At 33.5% G+C, this 25,652-nt stretch overlaps 1 protein-coding gene across 4 annotated transcripts; it reads right to left on the reverse strand.

Annotated features, from left to right (window-relative positions):
- Positions 1-2,922: 2,922 nt before the first annotated feature.
- LOC112720016 (villin-1) lies at positions 2,923-14,297 on the reverse strand. Of its 4 annotated transcripts, none has more exons than XR_011867198.1 (23): positions 14,160-14,297; positions 13,265-13,402; positions 12,749-12,848; positions 12,437-12,505; positions 11,344-11,577; positions 10,875-11,052; positions 10,633-10,759; positions 10,126-10,291; positions 9,040-9,190; positions 8,854-8,939; positions 8,601-8,756; positions 8,131-8,199; positions 7,967-8,035; positions 7,706-7,873; positions 7,098-7,226; positions 6,783-6,930; positions 6,636-6,646; positions 5,988-6,128; positions 5,249-5,432; positions 5,104-5,169; positions 4,739-4,955; positions 3,576-3,754; positions 2,923-3,303 (listed from the first exon to the last, which is right to left on the reverse strand). XR_011867198.1 is itself a non-coding variant. In XM_025770807.3 (23 exons), the coding sequence occupies exons 2-23, from the start codon at positions 13,318-13,320 to the stop codon at positions 3,190-3,192; spliced, it is 2,730 nt and encodes a 909-aa protein (XP_025626592.1). In that variant the 5' UTR covers positions 13,321-13,402; positions 14,160-14,297; the 3' UTR covers positions 2,923-3,189. The 4 variants fall into 4 exon arrangements, 3 of the variants coding, with proteins under 3 accessions (XP_025626592.1, XP_025626590.1, XP_072062454.1); XM_025770807.3 differs by having other exon boundaries at positions 5,307-5,432; positions 7,736-7,873; XM_025770805.3 differs by having other exon boundaries at positions 5,307-5,432.
- Between the last annotated feature and the right edge of the window lie 11,355 nt (positions 14,298-25,652).

Raw genomic sequence — 25,652 nt, forward strand, 5'->3', positions numbered from 1 at the left:
AATAACCAATAAAAATACACACGACAGAGTATCTCTCGAGTGTCCCTTATGCTATTGAACTCCTTTAACTTTGGAAGATCAATTTTTGTGATCTCCCTTATAATAGTCGGTTGAAGTTTTATTTCTTCAAGTCAAACTCGAGTTTTCTTGAATTGCTTCAAAGCATCCTCAAACTTATCTTTTATTTGGAGCTTTTTTTTCAAAAAAAAAAAAAAAAACATCTAATTCTCTCAAGACATATGAATTTTAAGGATTTCTTTGACATATTCTATCATTTGAAAGCGTACATTTATAGAAGATAAAATATTCTCCAACAAAAGAACTATCTCTTCTAAGCAGTCAGGGTCTTTACCTCTTAGCTCGCTTGAAGAACAAACCTTCCTGCTTTTTCATAGAGAAGGAATTACCCTTTTTTCTTTAGGTTTCAACATGCTCCATATTCCATAGTCATATCCATAGATTATTTGTAATGCTTCTCGAACTTTATTCTGATCCCGAATTGCTATGACCTTTAACACGCTTTAACACTATCGTGTTGGCACTTAAACTCACTTAAATTCTTGAGTTATGACCAAGTCAGCCTAACTCTTGATATTTAGTAAGAGAACTAAGAATATAAAAGAATATAAAAAAAAATTAAAATTTTGATAAAAATAACACTTTACTATACAAATACTTGTACAAATTACTTACATACCCAAACTCTCGTCTTATTTATAGTTATCTACTCTTTAAATAAACGGTTAAGATTAAATCTAATCAATAATCTAGATCAATTATCCAAAACTTTCATTACAAATATCTAGTTTACTATATTTCCTTAAATATTTTTAGATTCTTCTAAATCAATCTTTATATTTATATACATATCTACATTCTTTTAGAATATTTTATGATTTTTGTTGAATTTTTTAAATTTTTTTAAGACATTTTAAAATATTTCAAATTCACCTAAAATAATTTTAAACACTCTAAAATATTATACAAAAATTATTAAAATGTAACATTTTAGAATTTACTATAACAAACAACTTCAACACAGATCCGATTAATGAAAATTAATAGAATAATGCCTTAAAAAAACTTTATTCATATAAAAGGCCCTTCAACATGAAAGACCTATTTGATAGCAGATACATAATTAACTAATATACTAATTAGTCTTAAATATTAGTTTATTAATAATATGATTAAACACATTTACCGTAAATTAATATTATACATCATACTCGATAAGTTTAGAAGTTGTCTATTAATTTTTAATTATTAATAGAGTATGTATTAATACTTTATTAATTGAAACTACTTATTATAATTTTTGTTTTATTAGTACCATAATATGTTGTTTTTTTTTCTTTTGGACAGGCACCATAATATATTGTTAAACTTATGAAGTATAATCTTTAACTATAATTTTGGAGAAGAATAGACAAAAATATACATGAATTTTTATATGATAGATAAATATACACTCTAATTTTTTAATGAGTCATTTATACACACCAATATTAAGTACCGTTGTCATTTCTATTTTTTTATCGTTTGAGTAATTTTTTCGATGGTAATGACTGCCAGATGACTCTGTACATTGTATGACGTGACCTTTTTTATGACTATACATTGAAAACTAAATATTAAATTATTGAATTTGTTAAATTTCAATAAAAAAAATCTTCAAGTGATTTAAAATCTTCATTCTTTTCCTTTCTTCTCTAAAAAGTAGATGTGGATCAAGGGATGTAATTCAGAAATAGCTGTTAGAACTATATGTTCGAACTTCGAAGTAAATTTTGAAAAAAAAAAAAAAGAGAATAAAAATTTTAAATCATTTGCAAATCTTTTTTACCATTTAATTTTTACTGTATTATCAAAAGAGTCATGTTACACAATACTACTGCTGCCAAAAAACTTATCCAAGCGACAAGAGTAGAAATAACAACAAAATTTGATATTAGTGTGTACAAATGACTTATTATAAGATTAGAGTGTATATCTACTGTGTAAAAAATTATGTGTATTTTTGTCCATTTTTCTTAATTTTGAGTATTAATTTCCAGGTTATTTATTTATTGTTAAAGGCACTGTTCCATTCCGGGCTTCTGTGTCAACAAATGTGTTATTCCTTGCTACTTGCACTGAAGGTGTTATTGGATTTACGGCCTCCTTATCAACACAGTCACATACAAAAGATAAAATATGTGTGCGGTGACTGGTGAAGGCAGAGTCTATACCGGGAATATCGGTGTTTCAGTTGTTTTAACCGAAATATTAATTAAAATCAACGGTTAAAATAACTGGAACACCGATATTCTCGGTATACCTGATAATTTTTCTATACTATATAGATAAATTATTAAAAAATATAGATAAATAATTTAAAAATAATGATAATTTGGTTTGGAATTATAAACATTTATTTATTAATTTACATATGCAATATAATTTTTTTTCCAAAAATAAAAGAAAAATTTGATATTCAATACATGATGTGATCTTTATTTCCTTGACAACGTTGGATATAATTTACATTTCATTATGAAGGTTTTGATAATAATGGAAGTCATCATCTTGTAATGAAGCTTGCGTGACGCATGTTCCTGACTAGTTTAATACAAAAAAGAGAAAGTATCATAATCAAAATGTACATTTTGCTATTGACATGACGCAATTAATGTTATATTAATATAACAATTTTTTAGTTACAATTGCATAGATATAAACTCTTTTTTTTTATTTGAATACTGAAGAACAAGGTTATGCACTTGTACACTCCTTCACAAGCATCCTCCTAGATGGTCAACGTTGCTTAACATTGCTGTTATTTTAAGTTAATTTGAGAAATGTAGTGAAGATAGCTTTATACCAAGGAAATCAAACTCGAGTTTATCTTAATTCGTGAAACTTAAACTTTAAACTGTAAACTCGACTCATAAACTTGTATTTTTTATATTAAGGGAAAGCCTTAATACGCATACCTCAACCATAATCAATTCATCACAAAATAGAGTGTAAGATAAAATGAAAGAATATGTATCTGGAAAAGTTCATGTACATCACAGAAAAAAGAGAGCCACTCAAACCCAAAACCTCAATATGCACCAACATAAGAGAAAATTCCTATATATAGTGTTGCAAGAAAATACAAGCATTTCTTGGCCATGATCTTGATTATCTTGAAAAACCTTGGCCTTAAAATAAATCCAGGGACATCTTCAATTTGTTTTGTTTCCACTTAGGAAGCTTGTAGAAAGCAGTTTTGGGCATTCCAAACTTCTCATGGAACTCTTCATTGGACAAATATGCCTAGTTTCATCAGAATATATAGTCAAAAGAAGACTTTCTTAGCATAAAAAAGTAAAAATGGCTAAGAAGAAAATACCTACAGAATAAAAAATATGGAAATTTAAAGTAATAATGAATGGTGTAATGAACTTAATTATCATTTTTAGTTTTTCACTTCTTGGTTTTTCTCAGTGATCCTTCAACAGGAAGAAAAGAAATTTGAAGCTGCTAGAAGAACAGGTTGAGTAAATATAAGAAAATTGGCTGCAAGAATTTTTCAGTTCAAGAAATACCTCTCTTTTCGTTAAATCGATGCCAGTTACTGGATTACCAGAAACCACCCTCAGACGCTCGTAAGGATGTACCATCAAATTCTCCCCATCAATATTTCTATCTTTCTGAATGATACTCGTAGTCTCATTTGAGGACCACAATTCTGATCCTGGAGAACCAGAAACTGGCATTGTTTGTTCTGGGAACAGAAAAACATAAACCATGAAATAATCATAAAAAAAGGTGAAAAACTGAATGCCATTCAGGAAATCCATTTGCAAGATACTAAAATTTATTTTGTAGATGCCAACAGCAGTGAGAAATTTCTATTTTACTCAAGTAATACACCAAATTTAGTCCCACTTGTTCAAATGGTTAAAATTCATACCTAAACTTTGGACAACAGAATAATTATGAAGTCTTCTTTACAATCCATAAATAAATTAGGTCTCTCTTGGCCACCTCATGTACAATCTATTTAGGTCTTCCTCTTCCTCTCGTCACTTGTCTATCTTCCATCTAATCCACCTTCCTAACTAAATGCTCCACTGGTCTACTCCCTACATATCCAAACCACATAAGACGAGATTCCAACATTTTTTAACAATAGATGCTACTCTAACTTTCTCTCTTATAAATGTATGGTCACTCATCAATCTAAGCATCCTCATCTTGGCTTATAAATAGATGGTCTAATAGTAGAGTGATAAAATTTACTCTTAAGTTCTAAAAGTACATTTTTTGTCGCATATAAATCTATACACACTTCGCTACTTTGACTAACTGCTTGAATCCTATGGTATACATCCTTCTCGATCTCTTTATTTTTCTAAATAATACACCCAGGATACTTGAATCGCTTTGTGTTAATATTTCCTTTCCTCCTACTTAACTTACATTTCATATATTTTTGTCTTATTGCGGCTTATGCAAAACTGTACACCTCTAAAGCGTCTCTTCACGATGTCATCAGCAAAAAGCATGCACCATATAGCCCAACATAGAACTAAATAAATTACAACATTGATGAAAGAAACTTGAAATATTTTTATTAAAAAAAATTTAAATATATATGGGCTAAACATAGATATATTTATGAAAGACACTAGCATTATTTTTATCCACGTTGAACCATATTAGGTGGGAAAAGACTTTGTTGTTGTATAAAAAGGATTCTTATTACCAGCACTGCTGTTGGCAGGAGATCCTTCGAAGAGCTTCTTGGATACCAAATCAGTGCTCAAAAGAAGCCGATCACCTGATTGCCTAGAATCTGAGCCGGCACCACCAGGTACAGGTGAACTACTTCTTCCTCGGGTGCTGGGTGTAATAGAAATGCTTCTGTGACCATTAGAGGTAGATTCCCTAGAGTTGACTTTCAATGGGATTCTATTGTGTCCCTGAATAGTAGAATAGTAGATTAAAGAAGGTGATGAAAGACACATAAACCAAAGGAATAAAACTGAAAGCTATCTAAAACTCAGCTTAAAATTTTCATGACGAGACCAACAATTCACAGAAACATAATATGTCCAGGAAGTCACTTACTTCTACTAAAGGTTTTGACTTTCTATTCAGAATTGCAAGTTTTCGTTCAAAGGAGTTGCCAAGAATCTGTAACAACCACATTTCAGTTAAAATAGTTTATCAGATTTAGGACAAGAGCATGATCTATAAAGTGGCAGGGAATTGCCTCTAGTCTTTTGAAGTTTCAGTCCTGTCAAACTGGACTCTTCAGAAATGAGACTTACATTTGCTTTTGTGTGATCCCATGAAAAGAAACGAGTGAAAAATGATGGTTCATGACCTTCAGTTACCACATAAACAGGAATATCCAGAGAGAGGCCTTCAACAAGAACATCCATTTCAAGAAACTTCTGCTCATTACAATTTCAATTGTGAGAAGAAAATACTGCACCAAATGTTAAGTCTATATATTAAACTGAAAAGTGTAAAATTTGATCTCATCTTATAGAGAAATAGAGAAATAAGAATTACTTCCTATCATACGGCTATCGTACAATTAATAATAAACTGTGGAAAAAAAAAACTATCCAAATTATTTTCTACGAATTATAATTAAACTCACTGAACAAAATTTATTTTCACAACCAACAGGACTCCTTTTTACTGAAGAACTAAAGCTGATTCGATAGCAGAGTCCAAGAGGGTTAAAGTCCAATGTTTCAAAAGAAAAATTAGAATACTTACAAGGTATAATAAAGTAGCTATGAACATTGAATAATGTATAGGAAATATAAACGGCTAAGTGAAATGACCATTAACAGACAAAATGCCTTTAATATAGCTTTGGATAAGGAAGCAGTGTTAACTGTCAAGTTCACAATTCTAAGTGTTATTTTGGCAAATGGGCTATCAGTTCAGGAAAAAATATATTTAAAAAGATCATAAGTGAAAAGTAGACAATTTACCAATCCAAGGCTGAGAGCTTCTTGTTTTGACTTGACAGTTGAATGTAAGCCAATCCAAACATAAATCTCTTTTTGGCAATCAAGCAATAAAACATCTTCTGTAACTAAGTCATCCTGTGTATAGTTGTATATCTCTTTCACCTGAAAATGTTGTATCAAGGCCACACTTAGTCCAAATCTGATACTATTAATAACATGATTTGACAAAGCCTGGCAACCATGGAAACAATAATAATTAATAAGACGATATCGTATGAAACTAAATTATTTTTGAATTGTCTGTCTTCATCAATAATGTGTTTTGCTGACTCTCAAAAGCTAAGGGTGTATTTTGGTTTATAGTGAGCAAATCATGGTTTGGTCCAATGGAAAAAGAGAGCTATTTTCCCTTCTGCTTAAACTTTGTATATTTTTTATAAAAAAATTTCAATTGGTAACCTTAAAATTAAAGCTAAAATATAACCCAACATGAATTCAGCAACATATCAAAATAAGTTGAAACATGGACTCCTCTCCTTGGAAGTTGGAACCATGATTTGTACTCTCCGCACGCCAAACAAAACACACATGTAACCATATGTAATAGATATCCAATTCATAATATTTTATAAAGCACATGAAGAGTTTCAATTTGTAGAACCAATATACCTTAAAACCTCCTGAGATGGAATCCAAATAAATTTTGCGTGAGAAACAGAACCATCAATTAGACATGCATTCCCTGTCATTTCATCCAGGATAATTCTAAACCAAGTGAGAAGCAGATTATTTTCCTCAAAAGGGTATTTTTCTTACCTCCATTTATTTTCAATGCAAACAAATGTGGATCATCTGTGAATCCTTGAATTTCTTTTCCTTTTGGATACTCCGCCTTTCCACCAAGTGCATCCCAGAAATCATCGGGTTCATTACCTTCCCTCACAGATACAGGTAGCCACTTTGGCTGAAAGTTGCATTCAAAATGTTATACAGGTCATTAGAAGAAATAGCACAAAAAGAAAGAAATAATGTCCAGTCACATAATTTAACTGAACCAAAATGCCAAAACTTCTATTAAATTTTCTTTCCCAGAGAATAGCATTCAGATAAGATTGTAGCACTGTGACATACATTAAGTAATTCCACCATTCTATCAAGAAGATTATGGTCTCGAGCCGAAGATAGGTTCCCAATCCAAGTAAAGATAGATGCCTCAGTTTGCAGAATGTAGCAATAGGATGAATTCAGGGAAGTTGAAACCTATAAAAATTATGTTATATGATCAAAGAAAGCATAGAAAAGTGAGAAAATTCGACATGGAGAAATTGAACGCAATATACAATTTAGTGCTAGCCAACAGTTTTCAATTAAATCAGTTAAACAGACCAAGAGAAAACAATACAAATAAAAATAGTTATTCTAATTATCATGTTATTATGGTTCCATCAAATAAATTATATTTACTAAAAACTATAAATATGTATAACTTCTTACAGTCCTGCAGTATTTTTTAATGCATATACAATCAGAACAAGATATTGAAAGTTTGAAACAGTTAGTAATGAAATATATTAGTGACTCCAGCTCTCAACTTGAATAAGAGCTTTATTAAAGCTTGGAATTAACTGATGCAATTTAATTTATTTATTCAAAAGAGAAAACACATTTAACATTTCAAGCCTTGGAACTCAGTTTTTCTAGTAACTAGAGATTAAAAAAAAAATACAATGGACTTTCACCCCTGGGTTAAGAATGTCACTGAAACATACTTGATCAACTTGGATTGCCTGCATATTATCTGGACTTGTACCTTGAACTCTGAACAGAGCTACCTGTGTTTCATTGTAGGTTTCATCTGTGGTACCTTTTTCTTCTATGAACTTTTTATATCCTGAACTGTTTCCCCCCTTACAACAAGAAAAATAAAAAATTCAGCGCATGCTTCTTTCTATTAAAATTACGAGCTATAGCCTTAAAATGAGATTATAGTGTGTACATACCTTGAATATGATTAGTCTCTGAAGTATTGAGAAAAACTGAACTGGCTCCTTACTCTCATGAATTTGAGCCTGAACAGGCATGTGATGAAAATTAGATTAATTTATTTGTTGCACATAATTATTCGACAACTTATTATGAAAGAGCAGGCAAGAATGTCACTAACCACAACTGGATTAGTTCTTGCTGAATCAGCCATAATATTCATGTGAGAAATGGCCGCTGTTTTATCCTCCTGCAAGCCAAAAATAATAGAACATATTAAGAGTTTCTTCACAATAACAACCACCACCACCAACCCTTATCCGAATACATGAATTCGAGTTTATTCATGGCTACGAAAAAAAAAAATAATAATTACAAGATTGAAGGTAAAATTTAGACAGCTTCTGGAAATAAAATTTCACTTCCAAATCACTTTTAATTTTAATGCCAAATAAGATGTCATGGGCTGCAATTCCAACAAACTAAGAAAACATCATTAGACTATCCTATAGTATATAATTTTTATTTTAAAGAAAAGGAAATAGATTGTCTGTAAATAATACAACTTTGAATACTTAATAAATTTATGTGAATTTCAGTAGAAAAAATTGCCTACAGGATACATAACAAAAAACATTGCCTATTGCTTACTGTTACAGATTTGCAGCCAAGCCAAGCATAAAAGAGAGTTTCATCCCTTCCATTTCCAGGAAATGTATACTGTACTATATAGCTATCTCCGCTGTAAAGCCTTGTCAGCTCTGCAACTGAAAGAAGAGATAATTCATCACCATCCACCAGCCAAACCTGAATTTGCAGTATTCAGTTAACGGTTAACACTGGCTAAAAAACAAGTATGACTATTTGGAAACAAGAAAGTGCAAGGTTTTGAGCAATAAGATACTTTTATTTTCCCAGAACAATCTATAGACGGCTCATTGTCTTCTTCCGGAAGCTCTTTCACTTCATAACCCTGATGCTTGAATATGGCTGTGGCGAAAGAAGAAAAATAATGTTCAAAATTTAACTACAGGTTATGGAAATGATTGCATATTTCTTAAACACAACTAAATTGTATAAGGTACTAAACCTGCTACTTTTTCTTTGCCTTCCTCATAAAGCCTAGGCTCCGCTGTTTTAGGCCAATTAGTAAAATATGACCGAAATATCGGACTTTCCAATCCCTCTGACAAAAATGTCAAATGAGTCTTGTTTGATCTGCCTTCATTTCTGACAAAATCCTGGTATTTGGAGATGGTAGTGAGAATAGGCCATGACATTAACACTCTAAGGAAAATTTCCTGGTCTTACTTATCTGTCATTTGCACATTTCAACAAAGAATTTATTACTAAATTTCCAATTTTACTGCCCTTTACTAAAATCTAAGTACATCACTAATCAAGAAATGTAGTTTGAGATTGATAGAATGGATCAATTAGATTTTGAAAATTAAACTCGAGCATTTCAATAAACATATTTTATAATGAAGCATTGATTTTAGTTTCAATTCTTGAGTATATGGCTGAAGTGACAAATTAAAAAAGGACCGGAGAGATCACAATTTAGAACTGTGGCTACAAGGTATATAGAGAATATGAAATCTGAAGATCAAACCCTCCTAAGAATATATATTTCTTTTGGGGACACAATTTGGCTCTATAATAACATGGTTAGGATTCTGACATAAAATTTTCAAGAACAAACGTGGAAAGTGAGCATGTGGTAGAGATCCACTAAGTTGGCTGGATTTAAATTAAAGAATGAAAGTTTGAGATAAGTACAGGTATATATGCCTTGTTAGAAATCAAGATAATATCAATAGAACATTAAGGAAAATATCAGATGTGATCTCTTAGAATTAATATTAATATTTACTGTTATTTCTTAATTATTTGCTTATTTAATTAGGATTACGCCTTTCCTATCCCCGTTGTTATTATAAATACGAGTAATGTCTTGTCTATTGTATCAAATCATCCTATTTCATAATATTATTCATTTACCTTTTGTTCTCTCTTCTGCCTCTTCTATCTAAAACCCACAATCTCAACATGCCTGATTCTTTGGAACTTGGAAGTAAATTAACTCTTAAAAGATAGCACCATAGACCGAGAAAAACCTGAGGCTTCCATGAAAAATAGAAAAAAGGGAAACTTGAAAGAAAGGGACTCTTACTTCTGTAGCTTTGGTTGCTGTCCTTCTTTCCGTCAATAATGTCTGCCTTCCCATCCAAACAAAAATCTCGCTATCACAATCCAACATGTAACACTTGTCTGTCTCAAGCATGTCTTTGCTAAATGGTTCGCTTCCAGTTTCACAAAGTTTTCCCTGTAAATTTATCCTATTGAGAAAACAAACTGTTTAGTTAAGAGTAACATAGGTATTCAGAAAGTAAACAGAATTACTTTCTACTTCTATCTCTATCTCACACATTTCCTTAAAAAATTATTTTCATTTGAACCAAATAACAAAACGAATTAGATTGTTTCTTAACATTAATGTTATTAAGTTGATCCTGTAAAGGTAAAAGTTAAGCATATCAATATTAATCAGTTCAACTATTGATCCAATATAACAACGTTGGAGATCTTTAAGATGAATAAGGATAAGCAAGTGTGGATTATCAACACACGCATTGATGCAATCACACCAGCAACATGCACATGAATTTCTGAAGCTCACCAAAACAGCTTTACAGATGGAGCCACGGATTCTTGCACAGAATGCGGGTCTCGGGGAATGGGAGCATAACCACCAAAGAAGCTCCAGAACTCGCCCACATCAGAATCACCAACAAATTTTCCATCCTCTACAATAATTATACAATGATGATTATACTCAAAAAAAGAAGAAAAAGAAAAGAAAAGAAAAGAAAAAGATGGTTATAACTTATAAGAATAAAGAAAGGAAGCACATATTCCAACCTATTGTTGCCACCTCAGATTTTCCACCATGCTTATTATCCTTGATATACTGAACAACCTCCAAACCTTTGGCTCTTTCTTGAATAGTAGAATTGCATCCACTGAAGAGGAAGATTTTTGATGCAGTGTCCAATATGAATACATCTTCATGATTTAATGATGATCTCAGAAAAGGCACCTAGCAAATTGATAAGCATGTCATACAGATATGTGTTAAACAGATCAACAGTAGTAATCATGTAAAGCTTACAATCAATGTTCCATCCCCTTGAAAAAATCATTGGCTAAAAAATCAAATCCAGTTGAACTAATTTGAAGATCATACAATATTTATGGAGAGACAAGAGAAATAGAAAATAGCTTTAGTGTATACAACTATAATTTTCTATCAAAAGGAGTAAGCAAAGGAGTAAATTGACATTATCAGAAGACAGAAGCAGTTAATTATCAAACTTCAAAGAAAACTTACTTCTTTCACATGAACAACATATTCCCCCTTGCATGTGTACATGCGGACTTGGTATTCACCATTCAAGCTCCCCTGCTTTGATGTAAACACTCCCTCAACGGGTATAATACAAGGTTTGAAGTAAGATAGAAACTTCTGTGATTCATGGCCTTGAATTTCCCTGTATTGAACACTGCATGATCCTAAGGCTGCATCCAACTCAAGTGCCTTTTCTGATGCCAAAGCCGAGTCCACCTGCTTATGAGAAACAGTGCAATATGCAGATCATGTTGTTTAATCATCACTCATATGCAACTCAATTACTATGTTCATTATTTAATTCATCATATTTTCTCCAACAACAACCAAGTTGTCCGATAAGGTGGGATTGGCTACATAAATTAGTGTCTATGTTAACAATGAAACAATTAAAATCTAAATCTTTTATGATAGTTTTGTCTGTGATATTTATCTTTCTCTCTCTACTTTCAACTATTGGACTATCCTTCATCTATTCATAGATATTTGTTCCATTGAAAGAACAATTATTGCTTCAACATGGCACTTGTCCATAACTAATATCGTATAGAACTTTTTTCATTAATAACATAAGTAACTTTGGAATGAGCTTCTAGGCATCGATTTCTTGGATCCAATATACCAAATATCCTTCCTCAGTCAATCTATCTAACCACATTTATTAATAATGGCACGATATTATAATCCAATACACATAGACATAATAGTCCCTTTTTTGTTGATGTCTATCGGATAAACAGAAATGAGCCAAATCGGCAATGGCACGTCAAACGAGCTTTATTTTGGAAATTCCAGCACTGTAAACTAGTTAGTATAGTTTGATGAGCCCTTCCATTTGGTTTTACATCTATAAGAAGTTCTACCGTCTACTCAAATTAGAGAACAATTTAATTTCATAAAAAAAATGATGAGAAACAAGACATAAAATTGTTTTAGGAAAATGTTGAACTGCATTAAGGCTAAGGGCTGAAGACATAAGTGTAGTAAAGCTTAAAACAAATGTTCCTGAAAAGAATTAAGAGTAATAAACAACTATCACTGCAAGCAAGACAGTAAAACAAGAGTGGATAAAAACCTTCTTTGTTTCATTTCCCAGCCAATAATGTATGTCATATTGAGGAGTGCCAATTTTTGGAAAAACTGCCTGTTTTCCATAAACACAAAGAAAGGTATCAATTTCACATACAGAAAAGAGAAAACTACTAACAATGACATTATGGTGAAGTTGAAATCCAAAAGCAGCAGGGTAAAGTAAAAAATATAGTGAAACAGTGAAAAGATAGTGATGGGATCTTTGAAAACTTGGGTTTTTCGATTGTGATATAGCGATCAATGACTTCATGAATTGAAAAGAACTGAGAAAGAAATAAGGTTGCCAGTATCTTACATTCAGAACTATGTATGCACTTCCAGTATAGAATCTTCCATGGCTTGATTTTGACACTGGAACCAACTGCTGATTTTCAATACACCAAATTTCTAAGCCTCTAAAATTGAAAATTAAGTGAAAATCAGAAAAGCCGGTGAAAGAAAGGAAGTCCATTTTAACAAAATTTCTTCTTTTATGTGAAACACAAATTTGGAAGAATTAGGAGACAAAGATTAAACTAAAAAGTTAAGTCTCCCGGCTACCACTTCAATGTGCCCACCAACTACTTTTTAAAACTGGCCACTATTAAAATGCAAAAACCGATTTTCCAACTTCCTTTCTTAGCATCACCTCAATAATGAAGAAGAAATTCATCTAATGATAGCAGATACAAGTTTATTTGTAATTTTCTTTAGCCCATCAAAAAAATAAAAAATAAAAAACTGAACCTGAAGATAATTAGAGCATAGTCAATACTCAATAGACTTAAGACATAATATAAGGAAATTTAACATAAATGGATTGTAAGGATACGGGTTTGCTCCTGCATTTAGGAATGCAGAATCCAAGTCTTTATTGGCAACCGGCATTATCTGTATGCTCTAATATTCCACCAAAATAGTTGATAATGAGATAAATCTTCAATCCAGGATTTATGTTAGTCCTCAGAACCTGAGACAAATGTAAATAATATGATTTCACTTTTCAGACCACATTCTGGTTTGTAAGATTTAGGGACAAAGCAATGAGAAAGAATGAAACTTGAGGAGTTTCTGCTGAGAACTAGGTATTATATATAGTAAATAAGCTAAGCAAAGAAAAGCTACCATTATACAATAACTAACATCAAACAGAAAACTTGGCATTCAAAGAAAAATAATAACTGAACTAGTGTAGATTACTCAACTGTCAAGCGATTACAGCGATGAATGAAAGCTGTTATCATAGCCCATATCAACTTTTTCCATGTTTCTGTTATAGTTATTTTCTTATTCAGCTTGATAACTTCTCATATGAGTTGCAGTATGCTTATTTCTTTTAAGATTTGAATCATTCTATAACATGAATAGTCCATAATTCAAAGTACAAACATCTAAATCTACTGAGAAGTGACAAGATTGTCCCCACCAAAAACAAGAAATCCAAGCGAGTTTGACAAAGGAATAATAAATGCCTGAGATTTATCAAAAAGAACAAAACAAAAAACAATAAATGAATGTAACAAAATCAACATCACATTCAAGCACAGTGCACGTTACAAATCACAAAATGTTCATATCTAAGCTACTGAAATCACTAAAGACAAGTGGTCAAAGGTCATTCCAATGATCTGAAGTTTCTAGAAGCTTAAACAAAACAAAACAAAACGGAGAATCTGCAAAGCTTTGATGTATAAAACAAATTGAATGAACAGAATCTGAGATCAAACCTTGCGTTTGTTCAGATGATTCAGCGCGTATTGAATTGAATTGAAGTAACAGAGACAAGAGAGCAGGGGAAAAAGAACAAATGTTGGATATTCCGATTTTGCCACATTCAAAGTCTAAAGTCTAAACAAAAATTGTTTATTTGGAATATTGATTAATTAATACTGTTTGGTATATAGAAAGTGACTTCACCAAAAGCAGCAACAAAAATTAAAAAATTAAAAAATAAATAAATGAAAGGAAGAAATAAAAAGAAGGAAACAGTAAGAAAGGAAAGCATGCTTGACTTTATCGTCCAGCTTGTAAAGGGACCCACAAAAGGTTCACTTTGCAGTTTGCACTAAGCTTAATCAATATCCATAATCATGATTAATCAAACAGTACTCAGCTTGCTGTCTCCCTACTCCTTTTTTAGAATTTAGATTAGTGAAAGTGAGTTAAGTCAAATTTAAGTTAACATTCACCAAAATTATATGTCTATAGTTACTGCTTTATTTTGAAGGATTATATAGGAACTTTTAAACAATACATAGAATTTATGAAAGTTTGCAATTTTCACTTGCATCATTTCATTGCCCAAAGGGTGGTAATTGTGCAACTTAAACTATTAAAGCACCTGATGAAATAAACAAAGATAATAGATGTCCATAAAAAAATCAATAATTAGTTCGGTTTTTTATATAAAATATATATTAAAATAAAAAATATGTATTAAAAAATAAATTAAATAATATATACTTATATATAAATATATAATAATTAATTTAATAATTAATTTTTTATGTGTGTTTAAAATTTTTCTAAAATAAAATAGGTTAACTATTCTGTCTTGTTCGGATACTATTACATGAAGTATGAATCACATAGGAGCAATAGTATAAGTGGTTAGTTATTAGGGGAGTGGATTCTCTCCTGCAGAAAAAAAATTGGATGGTATCCAGTGTTTAATTTAACCATTGATTGCTCTCTCTCTTATTTATTTTTGGTCCCACTTATAGAATTAAAGATGAGAGATTACACTGCATTTTATCCCGTGTTAAAAAAATTGGAGAAGATTCATTTTCAATTATTAGTTGCTATAATTTTAGTAAGTTCTAACTTAAAATTAGTCATGAGACAGTTAATGATAAACTAATAATTGAATTAGTTATTAGATATTTATTTCTAGTTAGTAAATGAGTTGAATCAGTTGGTATATAAATAAATTCAGAAAATGAGACTAGAAACTTAAGGTTTGTTCTTGTAAGTTTCATCTTGTGAAATTGGTAAGAGAACTACACTTTTTTTTTATCTCAACTCTCATTTTCTCTCCTCACATCTTAGAATTGTTCTAATTTTTTTACTCTCTGAACTCTCAAATTTTTTTATGGTGTAGTGAGTGTGGAGAGAAGTAGAAGAAATCAAGAACATATTTGAAGAAAGAGCCTTGTACAAATCTATAACAAATCAGAAGGAATCACTATTTACTCTTTTAAATTAGTAGGATGAACAACCAAAACATAACATTAACCAAATCTTCACTACCACCCTCCTATCCAATGAAGGTATCTGATACATCATGTCATTATCTATTTTTTCTTTAAAGTCTTGGGTCATTGACTCTAGAACCACCAATTATATTATTTTTTCTATGAAATCTTTCAAAATACTTCAAGAAATAAAACCAGTTTTACTAAACATGCCTGATGGCACACATACAACAGCTAAACTTGCAGAGTCAATATACTTTTTTTTAATCTTTTCAGCTTACACATGTCTTCTATGTACTTATATTCAAATTCAATATAACTTTTAGTGTCAAAGTTGATTAAAAACTCAAAGTGCTGATTTTTTATGAAAATAATTGTGAAATTTAGGATAAAAACACCAAGAAGATGATTGATGTAGCTGAACAAAGAAGCATGAGCTGAGAGATAAGATAATTAGAGAATTGTCTTTGAAGGTAGGAGATGGAAGAAAATTTCAATTTTGGGAGGACAATTGACTAACATGTGGTGTGTTGAAAAATATCTTTTCAAAGTTTTTCTCGATCTCAAACCAAAACGGATCTATTATGTAAAAATTTGATAAAACAGACATTTTATTCTATTAACTATTTTATATAGGAAGAGATTATGTATATTAGCGTTATTGATCAAAAGGATAATATTTGTGTATTATGTAAAAAGGATATTGAGAATGTTCACTACATGTTCCTTGATTATGAGTCTACTTAGCACGTATAGTGTGCTTGGTTGATTGCTTATGGTAGATTATGAACAATTCTAGAGACAATTAAGTAATACTTTTAAGAACTAGACAAGAGCGCATATAAAAAAGGAAGAACATAAAAGATGATTGATTAAATTTTTTGCTATCATTTAGAATACTTTGTTGAAAAAAATGATAAGATTTTTAGAAATAAAAAAACAAGTGCAGCGAAAATTATTAATAAGATGTTTAGAAGCTATAAAGAGTGTAATGATGTTTATTCTAATAATTAATAATTATAATATTAGAGATGACTATAAATTGATTTTTTTTTTTTTGGTTTTTCTAACACTTTTCTATATATTTTTATTATTCTATTTTTTGTTGTGTTGAGTTTTTTATTTAAAAAAAAAATATTAAATCACCATCTCACCTATTTATTATTATATTGTCTGATATTGATCATTGAAAATAAAAATACTCTGAAGTTAATATATTCCTAATTTTGCCCAGAATATTGTTTAAAATATATATGAAATATCCAAAACCTTAATCATAGACAACTCATTATACTAAAGAGTTAAATCTTATAACCTAGAGTAGCAGAGATATTAATTACCTATATAAATTTCACGTGTGTATAGAGTGGGTTTGTGTGGGCTCTCTAATATAAGAAATTGAATATATTTTTCAGTTTAGACTTTAGAATACATTTTTAGGTAGATCAAATGTCAATAATCCACCACCTAAAAAGAATGCCGATAATTATAATGGCCAAACAAAAAAACTGCAAATTATTCTTCTATATTTTTTATTTATCATTATTTTATTAATATTTTAAATTAATATATCTAACTATAATTGATGTCTTTTTTTTTGGTGACTTATATTTTTTTTTGTGACTAACTATAATTAATGTCATAATATATCTAAAATATATATATTTTTAAACGAAATAAGCTCAACACACAAGTGGAGCGAGAAAGCTAGAAAAACAATAAAACAACACCTCTTGAAAACACCTAGTAAAATCTCACACCAATAGCTATCTCAATGTCATCTCCGTCATTATCATCAATAACAAAAGGGATTCTCGCACCTGCACTCTTTGTAGTGAAGTAGAGACATATTGAAGATTTTTTCAGCATCTTTTCCTGTGTTCTAAAACAACCTCTTGTTCCTTTCCAACCAGACATTCCAAACAACCGCAAAATAACTTATGAACCACTTATTACGCTCCTCTTTCCTACTTGTAATACCTGTTCAGCTTTGAAAATGTTCCTTCATAGTATCTGGATAGGACCATTGTCTGCCAAAATTAGTTAACCAATCACACCACACCTGCCAAGTAAATTCACAGCCAAGAAACAAATGGTGAACATATTCAACATCCTTATTACATAATACACACAAATTATCACCCTGATTAACAATTCCTAGCCGACACAACCTTTCCTTTGTATTCACTCTACCTATCAAGACAAATCAGGCAAACAGCTCTACTCTTGGAGGGACTAATCCTTTCCAAAGAGTCTTAGTAAAGCTATAACTTGTTACGTTATCCGGAAGTATTTCCGCCTGTAGCACATGCACAAAAGAGTTAGTAGAAAAAATATCTTGCCTGTCAAACTTCCAGACAACTCTATCCTCTCTATCAAAGGTTAATTTAATCGGTCGCAAAGTGTCGTGTAATTGATTCACAAGTTCCAACTCCGATTGGAACAGCTCATGCCTCCATTGGAAGTTTTATATCTACTCTAACCCATCCTAGAACCCACAAGCCCCTATGACAGAGCCTTTTCGAATTGAAACTGAAAAGAGCCTTGGAAACCTATCCTTTAGAGGACCACAACTTAGCCAGCCATCTCCCAAACATGAGTTCTTCTACCATCACCAACCTCCATGGACAAGTCAATTATGATCTTGTCTCTTATATGTTGCTCCTTAATCTGTAGCTGGCAAATGTCCTTCCATAGACCCCCTCTAGTTGGTAAAGCCTGGGTGGACAACAGCTCATTAAGGGAGAGATTATTACAAGAGCATACCACCTTCTTCCACAATGAACACTCCTCCTTTGAGAACCTCCACCACCACTTAAACAAGAGTGTAGTGTTACGAACCATCGCATCTCCGACTCCTAACCCCCCTAGCTTCTTCGGAGCTTGGACCACATCTCATCTAACCAAAGCCATACCCTTCCTTCCATCCTTCTTACTCCACAAAAAACCTTCTTTGTAACGAAATCAGTTTCTCCGCCATGGCCTTCGACATCTTGTATAAGCTTAAATAATAAACCGGCAGGCTATTTAATACTGCTTTGATGAGTACCAAATTTCTTGCTTTGTTTAGAATCTTCAATTTCCATAAGCTGAACTTCTCCTCTACTTTGTCTATAACTGGCTTCTAAGTCTTGATCAACCCCAGGTTAGCTCCTAAAGGAATTCCAAGGTATCTGACAGGTAAAGAAGCTTCCTTGCACCCCAATAAACTGCACATGCTTCGAATCCACTGATGTTCACAATTGATTGGGATCAAGCTGGATTTATCGAAATTGATGCTTAGCCCCGACATCAACTCAAAACATCATAGGAGCCTCTTGTAGTTCTTAATAGTATCCTCCTCTGGCAGACAGAACAAGACAGTGCCATCGGCAAACTGGAGATGTGACAATTCTATATTATCTCTCCCAACAAATAAATGGGATATCTAGCCATTTCTAACTGCCTCTCCAATCATTCTATGTAGTACATCAACAACAAGTACAAACAATAATGGAGATAGGGGATCACCTTATTTCAGACCTCTTTCCATCTTGAACGGCTTTGTTGATGAACCATTTATCAACACCGACATAGAAGTTGTGCCTACACACTCCATAACCCACTCTCTCCATCTTCGCCCAAAACCCATTTTCTGTAGAACAATGTCCACAAAGCTCCTTTGACCCTATCATATGCCTGTTGAAAGTCCAGTTTGATTATTGCTGCTTTCTTTTTCCTCATTGATGGTTATCAGTGGCTAAGAAAAGGGGGGTTGAATCTTAGCCCTTTTTTTGCTGAGTAAATCTTGCTGTCCTTTTAAAAACGCTTAAGGAGATATTTCTACTTTTGTCTCGTCACTAGTCAAGAGAATTTTTCTTTTTGTCTCGTAACCAATGAGGAGATATTTTTCAATTTTGTCTCCTTCGAACAGAATCAGAATTAGAGTAGAGTAGAGAGAGAAAATCACACCCATAAGTATCCTGGTTCAGCTACTAAGTGCAGTGCAGCCTACATCCAGTCTCCATCACAACAATGATAGAATTTCACTATAATCATCTTGATTACAGACACCAATTCTCCCTAGGAACTACCCTTCCTATCTGGGACAAGTCCAGAATCTAACCCCAATCCTGAATTTGACTTGGTCACCTACCAAGCTTTCAACTGCTAAGTGCTAACCCAACTTGCAAGAAAATTCCCATAGAATCATGAAACACAACACAGATGTACAAAGGACCTCTAGGATATTTATGGATTTTTCTTTTAATTTTGTATACTCTGCCTTTTTTCGCTTTTTGGATTTTTCATACAAACCTCATTGTTTGCCTTTTTCCATGAGACTCAAGACAGACAAAACTAAACTGAAAAATACAACATGAAAAATATTGAAAGAGAAAAACTTCTGTTAGCTTGGGTAGCTATGAGAACTCTGTGCTTTGCACTCTTAACTCCTTACTTCAAACCCTGGCTGTTCTCCCTTATTTATAGAAGGGGAAGCCTCCAAGGTTGAAACTATTGAACCGAGCCAACTTCTTCTTCTTCATGCAAAAACCGGTTCGACCAAAGAGAGGAGAGAGGAGGCCGAATGCTATAACTAACATGCAATTACCTCTGTGTCATCCCTTCTCACCAAGATCCATCAATCCGGGCCTTCCATCTTGACTTGCTCCCCAAGAAGGATTCATAGTCCTTGATGATTCCTTGACTGCTTGACAGCTCCTCCTGCTCTTATCTTCTGCCTCATCCTCTATGTAGCTACAGTAGCTACCTCCTGTGGTGGTTGATCAAAAGTAGAGACGAGTCATGCTTCAAAGGGATCTACTTCCTCTGGCCAAGTTGGATCTTCTCCATTTTTGGGTATAGAGAGCTTGAGGCTTCCTTACCACTTCTTACCATAAGTGGCAAAGATCTCAGCCACACCTTACTGTGGATCTTCTTTTTTCCAATACTATCATCACAATGGCTTCTTGCTTGAGCATAGCTTCACTGCTACAGTGCCTAAACTCTGATAACTTGCAGCTTCTTCTTCTCTGTGACATGACCAAAAGTGATGAGAGAAAGGAGAGAGAAGAGAGAGAAATTTGAACAATATTCAATGGAACTAAGAAAGAGAATTAAAAATGAATTAAGTTTTCCACTTCCCTTTGCTTAGTAACGTGTGATAGCAATGATGTCAATCAAATCAATTGATGTTTCTCTCTCATGGTTCCAATGCAATTAAAGTAAGTTGAATAAATTTGAAATCCATCAAAGATTGAAAGTGGGTAACCGAACTAAGCATGCAAAGTTCTCTCCTTCTCTTTTTTCAATTCGGACCAAGCCTTTTGGTTTTGCACCAATTTGTTATTTTTGGGCTTGTTTGCATTCATTCTGGCCCAATTAACAAAATATTGTTTCAGCCACCATAATCAAAATAATTTTGCATCAAGGCTGAATATTAAATTATATTAGGCTTGTTATTTTTCGGCCCAAGCTAAGATCTGCACAACACAACATTATTAATTAACAAATGTTAATTAAGGACCAAATTAATAATTTTGTAATTAATTATTTTAATAATGTTTGATCATCATCAATTTTATTTTGGAGTTTTCCAAACTTATCACTCATTTTACGCCAATGTACAGTTTCACATGCAATAAGAGGCCCATTATGTATTTTTCGACCTTTGACAAACGCACTCTGAGTCTATTCAACTAGGCTTGGCATAACTGATCTCGTCCTCCTGACCAATACCTTAGAAATCACCTTATACACACAACCAACCATGCTAATTGGTCGAAGGTCCTTAATCTCCTTAGCGCCAATGAACTTAGGTGCTAATGCAACCCATGTGATATTAGAATCTGTCGATAACATGGATGTCTGAAAGAATCCCAGCATAGCTGCCGTGAACTCAGTCCCAATCTCATCCCAGCACTTCTTAATGAAATTCATGTTGTACCCATTACTTTCAGATGCCCTAGATGATTCACAGTCCCACACTGCATCTCTGATCTCTTCAACTGACGGCAACACCTCTAAAGTCGCAGCTTCCTCGTTAGCTATCATATCTACCAATGCATCCCTAAAGCCCACCAAATGAGACTTCTCCTAATGATATAATTTCTTGTAAAACTCTCTGATAGCTACTTTTATTCTCGCTTGATTTCTTACTAACCTTCCATTAATTACCAACGCATCAATCCTGTTATTCCTCCTTCTTGTTGAAGCTACGTTGTGGAAGTACCTGGTGTTTTTGTCCATGTCCTTCGCGAGTCGGGATCGCGACATCTGTTTCCAATGCACTTCTTTTCTCACATACCACTTCTGACAACAAGTCACTAACGCCTTTCTTCTTGCCTCCATCGTTCAGTCATACACCCCATTGCTAACCATGTCATCTATCTTCTTGATATCTTCTTCAAACTTCATAATTTTCTTATCCATATCGCCAAAGTTGTCCCTGTGCCATCTCCCCAGAAGTTTGTCAAGGCCTTCAATTTATCTGTAAACTGTATCTCCCCTAGCCCCCTTCATTCCTCTTTAACCACTCTTAGAAAACCTTCATGTGTGAACCATGAGTCAAGGCTTCGGAACAGTCTCGGTCCACATCTCAACCTTGTATCTCCAACTATCATCGAGCAATGGTCTGACAGCCTCCTTGGTCCTCCTCTTAAGCAAATCTCTGGGAACTCCTCAACCCATTCCAGATTGAGCAGAACTCTATCAATCCAATTGCAAGAACAACCTCTAAACTAAGTAAACTTGCGGTCATTAAGCAGTAAATTCACCAAGTGCATATCTTGTATCCAATTCTTGAATTCGTCATCAGATGCTGTTAAGCTAGTAGTACCTTTTCTTTCCTCCACTTGAACAATCTCATTAAAGTTTCCTATGAAGCAACAAGGGACCTGACATAATCCTGCTATATAACTCAATTCCTCCCACACAACAAGTTTTTCATTTCTAATATGAGCACCATAAACCAGGAAAAAAGCACAGTTAAAATTATACTTTAATATGAGCCTCTCCCCTTTATAGCAATTACTCATTTAAAAAATTGTTTCATCCCATATTCAACAATCCCCTCGATGCACCTTTAGATTCAATATATTCACACCTTACACTATCACACCCCCAGATTCTAGCTACATCAAATTTCGTCATTACATGCCTTTTAGTCTCAATCAAATCCAACATATTCAGCCTATATTTTTATTCTTAGGTCTGCATCACCTTGCCTTCGCCTTTTGTTTCGCTAGTCTTCTTTTCTGAGCAATCTCTTCATTTTGAGCTTGGAGGATAGCCATGATATTGTCTTCTTCGTTGTACAACACTACACTGGACTCCACTACTATTTCCCATGTCCTCTTATTTTCCAGCATTTACTCTTCCAATGTTGCACTCTGATTGTCACCGATATCCCCATCATTTTCATCTCCGGCTTTCCCCCTTTGAGTATCTCCAACTCCATCCCCTCCTTGCACCATCATTCTCCGACATACCTTCGATCCACCACGTCCCTTTACAACATTAAAGACCTCTAGTTCCTTATTTTTCCAGTTTCGATCTTCAGCTTCACTTACAGTGTTGTTCTCCCCATTTGAATCGTTATCCCCATTGACATCCCCAAAGTTTCCTTCATCACTAAAATCCCCACTTCCACCATTTTTATCACCGACAGCACCATCATCTCCATAACCTCTATCCATCCCAAACCCCATATTTTCAGCCCCCTCAATCCCTTTGAAACTTCCATACTCCAACTCAGCCAGAATCGCCGCTCCGTCGACATTCCCAACCACCATCGTGTCCCCACACCCAACATTCATCACCGGCTCCAATGCAGTGCCACCATTGGCCACTGCCACATGGTTATTGAAGCCATGACTCCCACAGTTCAGCCATTGTCACATTTCTCCAGATGGTCGTGCTCGTGTGTCCTGGGACCAATCAGCACCCCCTCCCCCAACTAGCCTTCGTCCCATAGATGTACTATGGACGGGTCGGCTCAATGTTAGGGTATTGTGCTCCACAAGACCTGGTTCCACAAGACCTGCACCGGCACTCAATTTGCCCACCCCAGCTCCCCTCAAGGTTGATCCTGATGGTAGAAACGGGTCCGTTTGCAATGTGTGGCCCATATCAAGATAACTAGCATTTGTGGGCCCTATTTTCTTAATGCTAGTGTTTATTCTTCTCCCCCTTATGGCATCCCCCTGCAGCCTACATTTCAATTTGCCAAAAATCCATGACACAGTTTCATCCGAATCTTCTCTATTTCTCATAATGGCTTCTCCCACAAAATCAGCACTCCCTTCATTAACATCATTATTTGATTTGTAGGTTACCAAATTAAGAGGATTCTGTTTTAAATTTTCATTAACCCACTCGTTCAAAATATTTTCCAAAATTGCCATTCTATCCTTATCTTCTTCACCACCCGCGTCACCGCCATCATCAGTTCTGCCGCCTGGTTTACCCAATCCGGTAGATTTGTTTGCTCCACCGATCTGACAGCCACCTCTGAACAATTACCTGTAGTACTTATCCTTTGCTGTTCACAGCTTGTGTCCCCATCAGCCTTATTATCCAATTTACAATCTATTCTATATGTTTCGCGCTCCATCTCTTTCACCAAAACATCAAATCTGCTAATGCTTATTGTAATATGAATCCATTCGTTGATCATGTCCATAACACAAGTATCAATTTGCATTCGTCCAACACTGAAGTAATTGTACGATTCTGTCATCGTATCACATCCAACTACTTCACCCCCATTGACCTCCTATGATTTTAAATGTTTCAACGGACCAGGCATGCAACAACACTCCAAAACATTCTAACCACACTCTTCTGGTTTCACTCGTTCTGACTCCTCCCATCTCCAGACACTGAAAAATTGTAGAAGGCTATTCATTTTAAAAGTGTATGTCTCTTCAGCGCTTAACACACTATCAAAGGTCAATAAAGCTTTGTATGCGCCCAGTTTTCGAACTTGGGTAACTTGAAGCAGATTTTTTGCAATCTGATCTTTCAACAAGTTAAAATTAATAGCAGTTGTTGTCCCTCCTATGAGACTTCTCTGTAACCAGTTCAAATTTTCCTTTGCCACAGTTACTTCCACCTTTTTTGTCCATTTGTTTTCACGTGGATCTAGGTCTTTCGTCTTTTTTCTTGGTTCAGTTGTATTCCTCCGGGCGTCTACCTAAACCTCCTTGAGTTGTGGCTGACCAATAGTAGTGTTTTGATCGTCTGACTTTCTCTGAGTTATCTTCAATTCATTCGTACCCGATATTCTCCTGTATTTCGCTTCCCCCACAAAAATCACTTTACCTTTTAACCTCATCCTATTCATATCCCTTATAGCCTTCAAGGTCTCTCCCTTCGTAGTGTAACGTATGAACGCAAAAATAGATATATTATCACTTTTTTGTTTTCATGATAAATATATATCATTTATACGTCCCGTCCAGTTGAACAATTGAAACAACTCTTTTTTCGATATATTTTCAGAAAGGTTATCCACAAAAATTGAAAAAGACTCATTCTCAAGTCTTCGATACTCTTGTCGATCCAAATTCTTGGATCTCTGTCTTATTTTCTATATCTAAAATGTTTTATAAACATGAAAATCATGACTTAAAAAAAAGGAAATGATAGCAATATTTTTGACGCGTTTAAAATGTTCCAATGCTAATCGTTGCACCCAAATATGATTCAAGACGAACTTTATTTTGCTAAACCTAATTTGGATTGTGAACCTCTACTGAATACGTTTCAAAATTTTAACGACTCTATCCCAACATAGATATTAATGGTGTCACTCCGTTCAACTTGGAGAGGGAAAAATATGAATGATTAAAAGAAAGCATGTTTCAAGTATAATCATTTAGCCAGTATAGCATGGTCTACTAAAAATTTAAAATAATGTTGTAGATTCTCGCATTAAAAAAAAAAATTCACATGCTCTTGGACTTTTGGTAATGATGAAATTAGGCAGAAAGCAATCAACATATTTTATCCTATTATCTAATTAAATTATGGCAATTACTCTAG

This window comes from Arachis hypogaea, chromosome 11 (genome assembly GCF_003086295.3).
Source record: "Arachis hypogaea cultivar Tifrunner chromosome 11, arahy.Tifrunner.gnm2.J5K5, whole genome shotgun sequence".
Taxonomy (NCBI): Eukaryota; Viridiplantae; Streptophyta; class Magnoliopsida; order Fabales; family Fabaceae; genus Arachis; species Arachis hypogaea.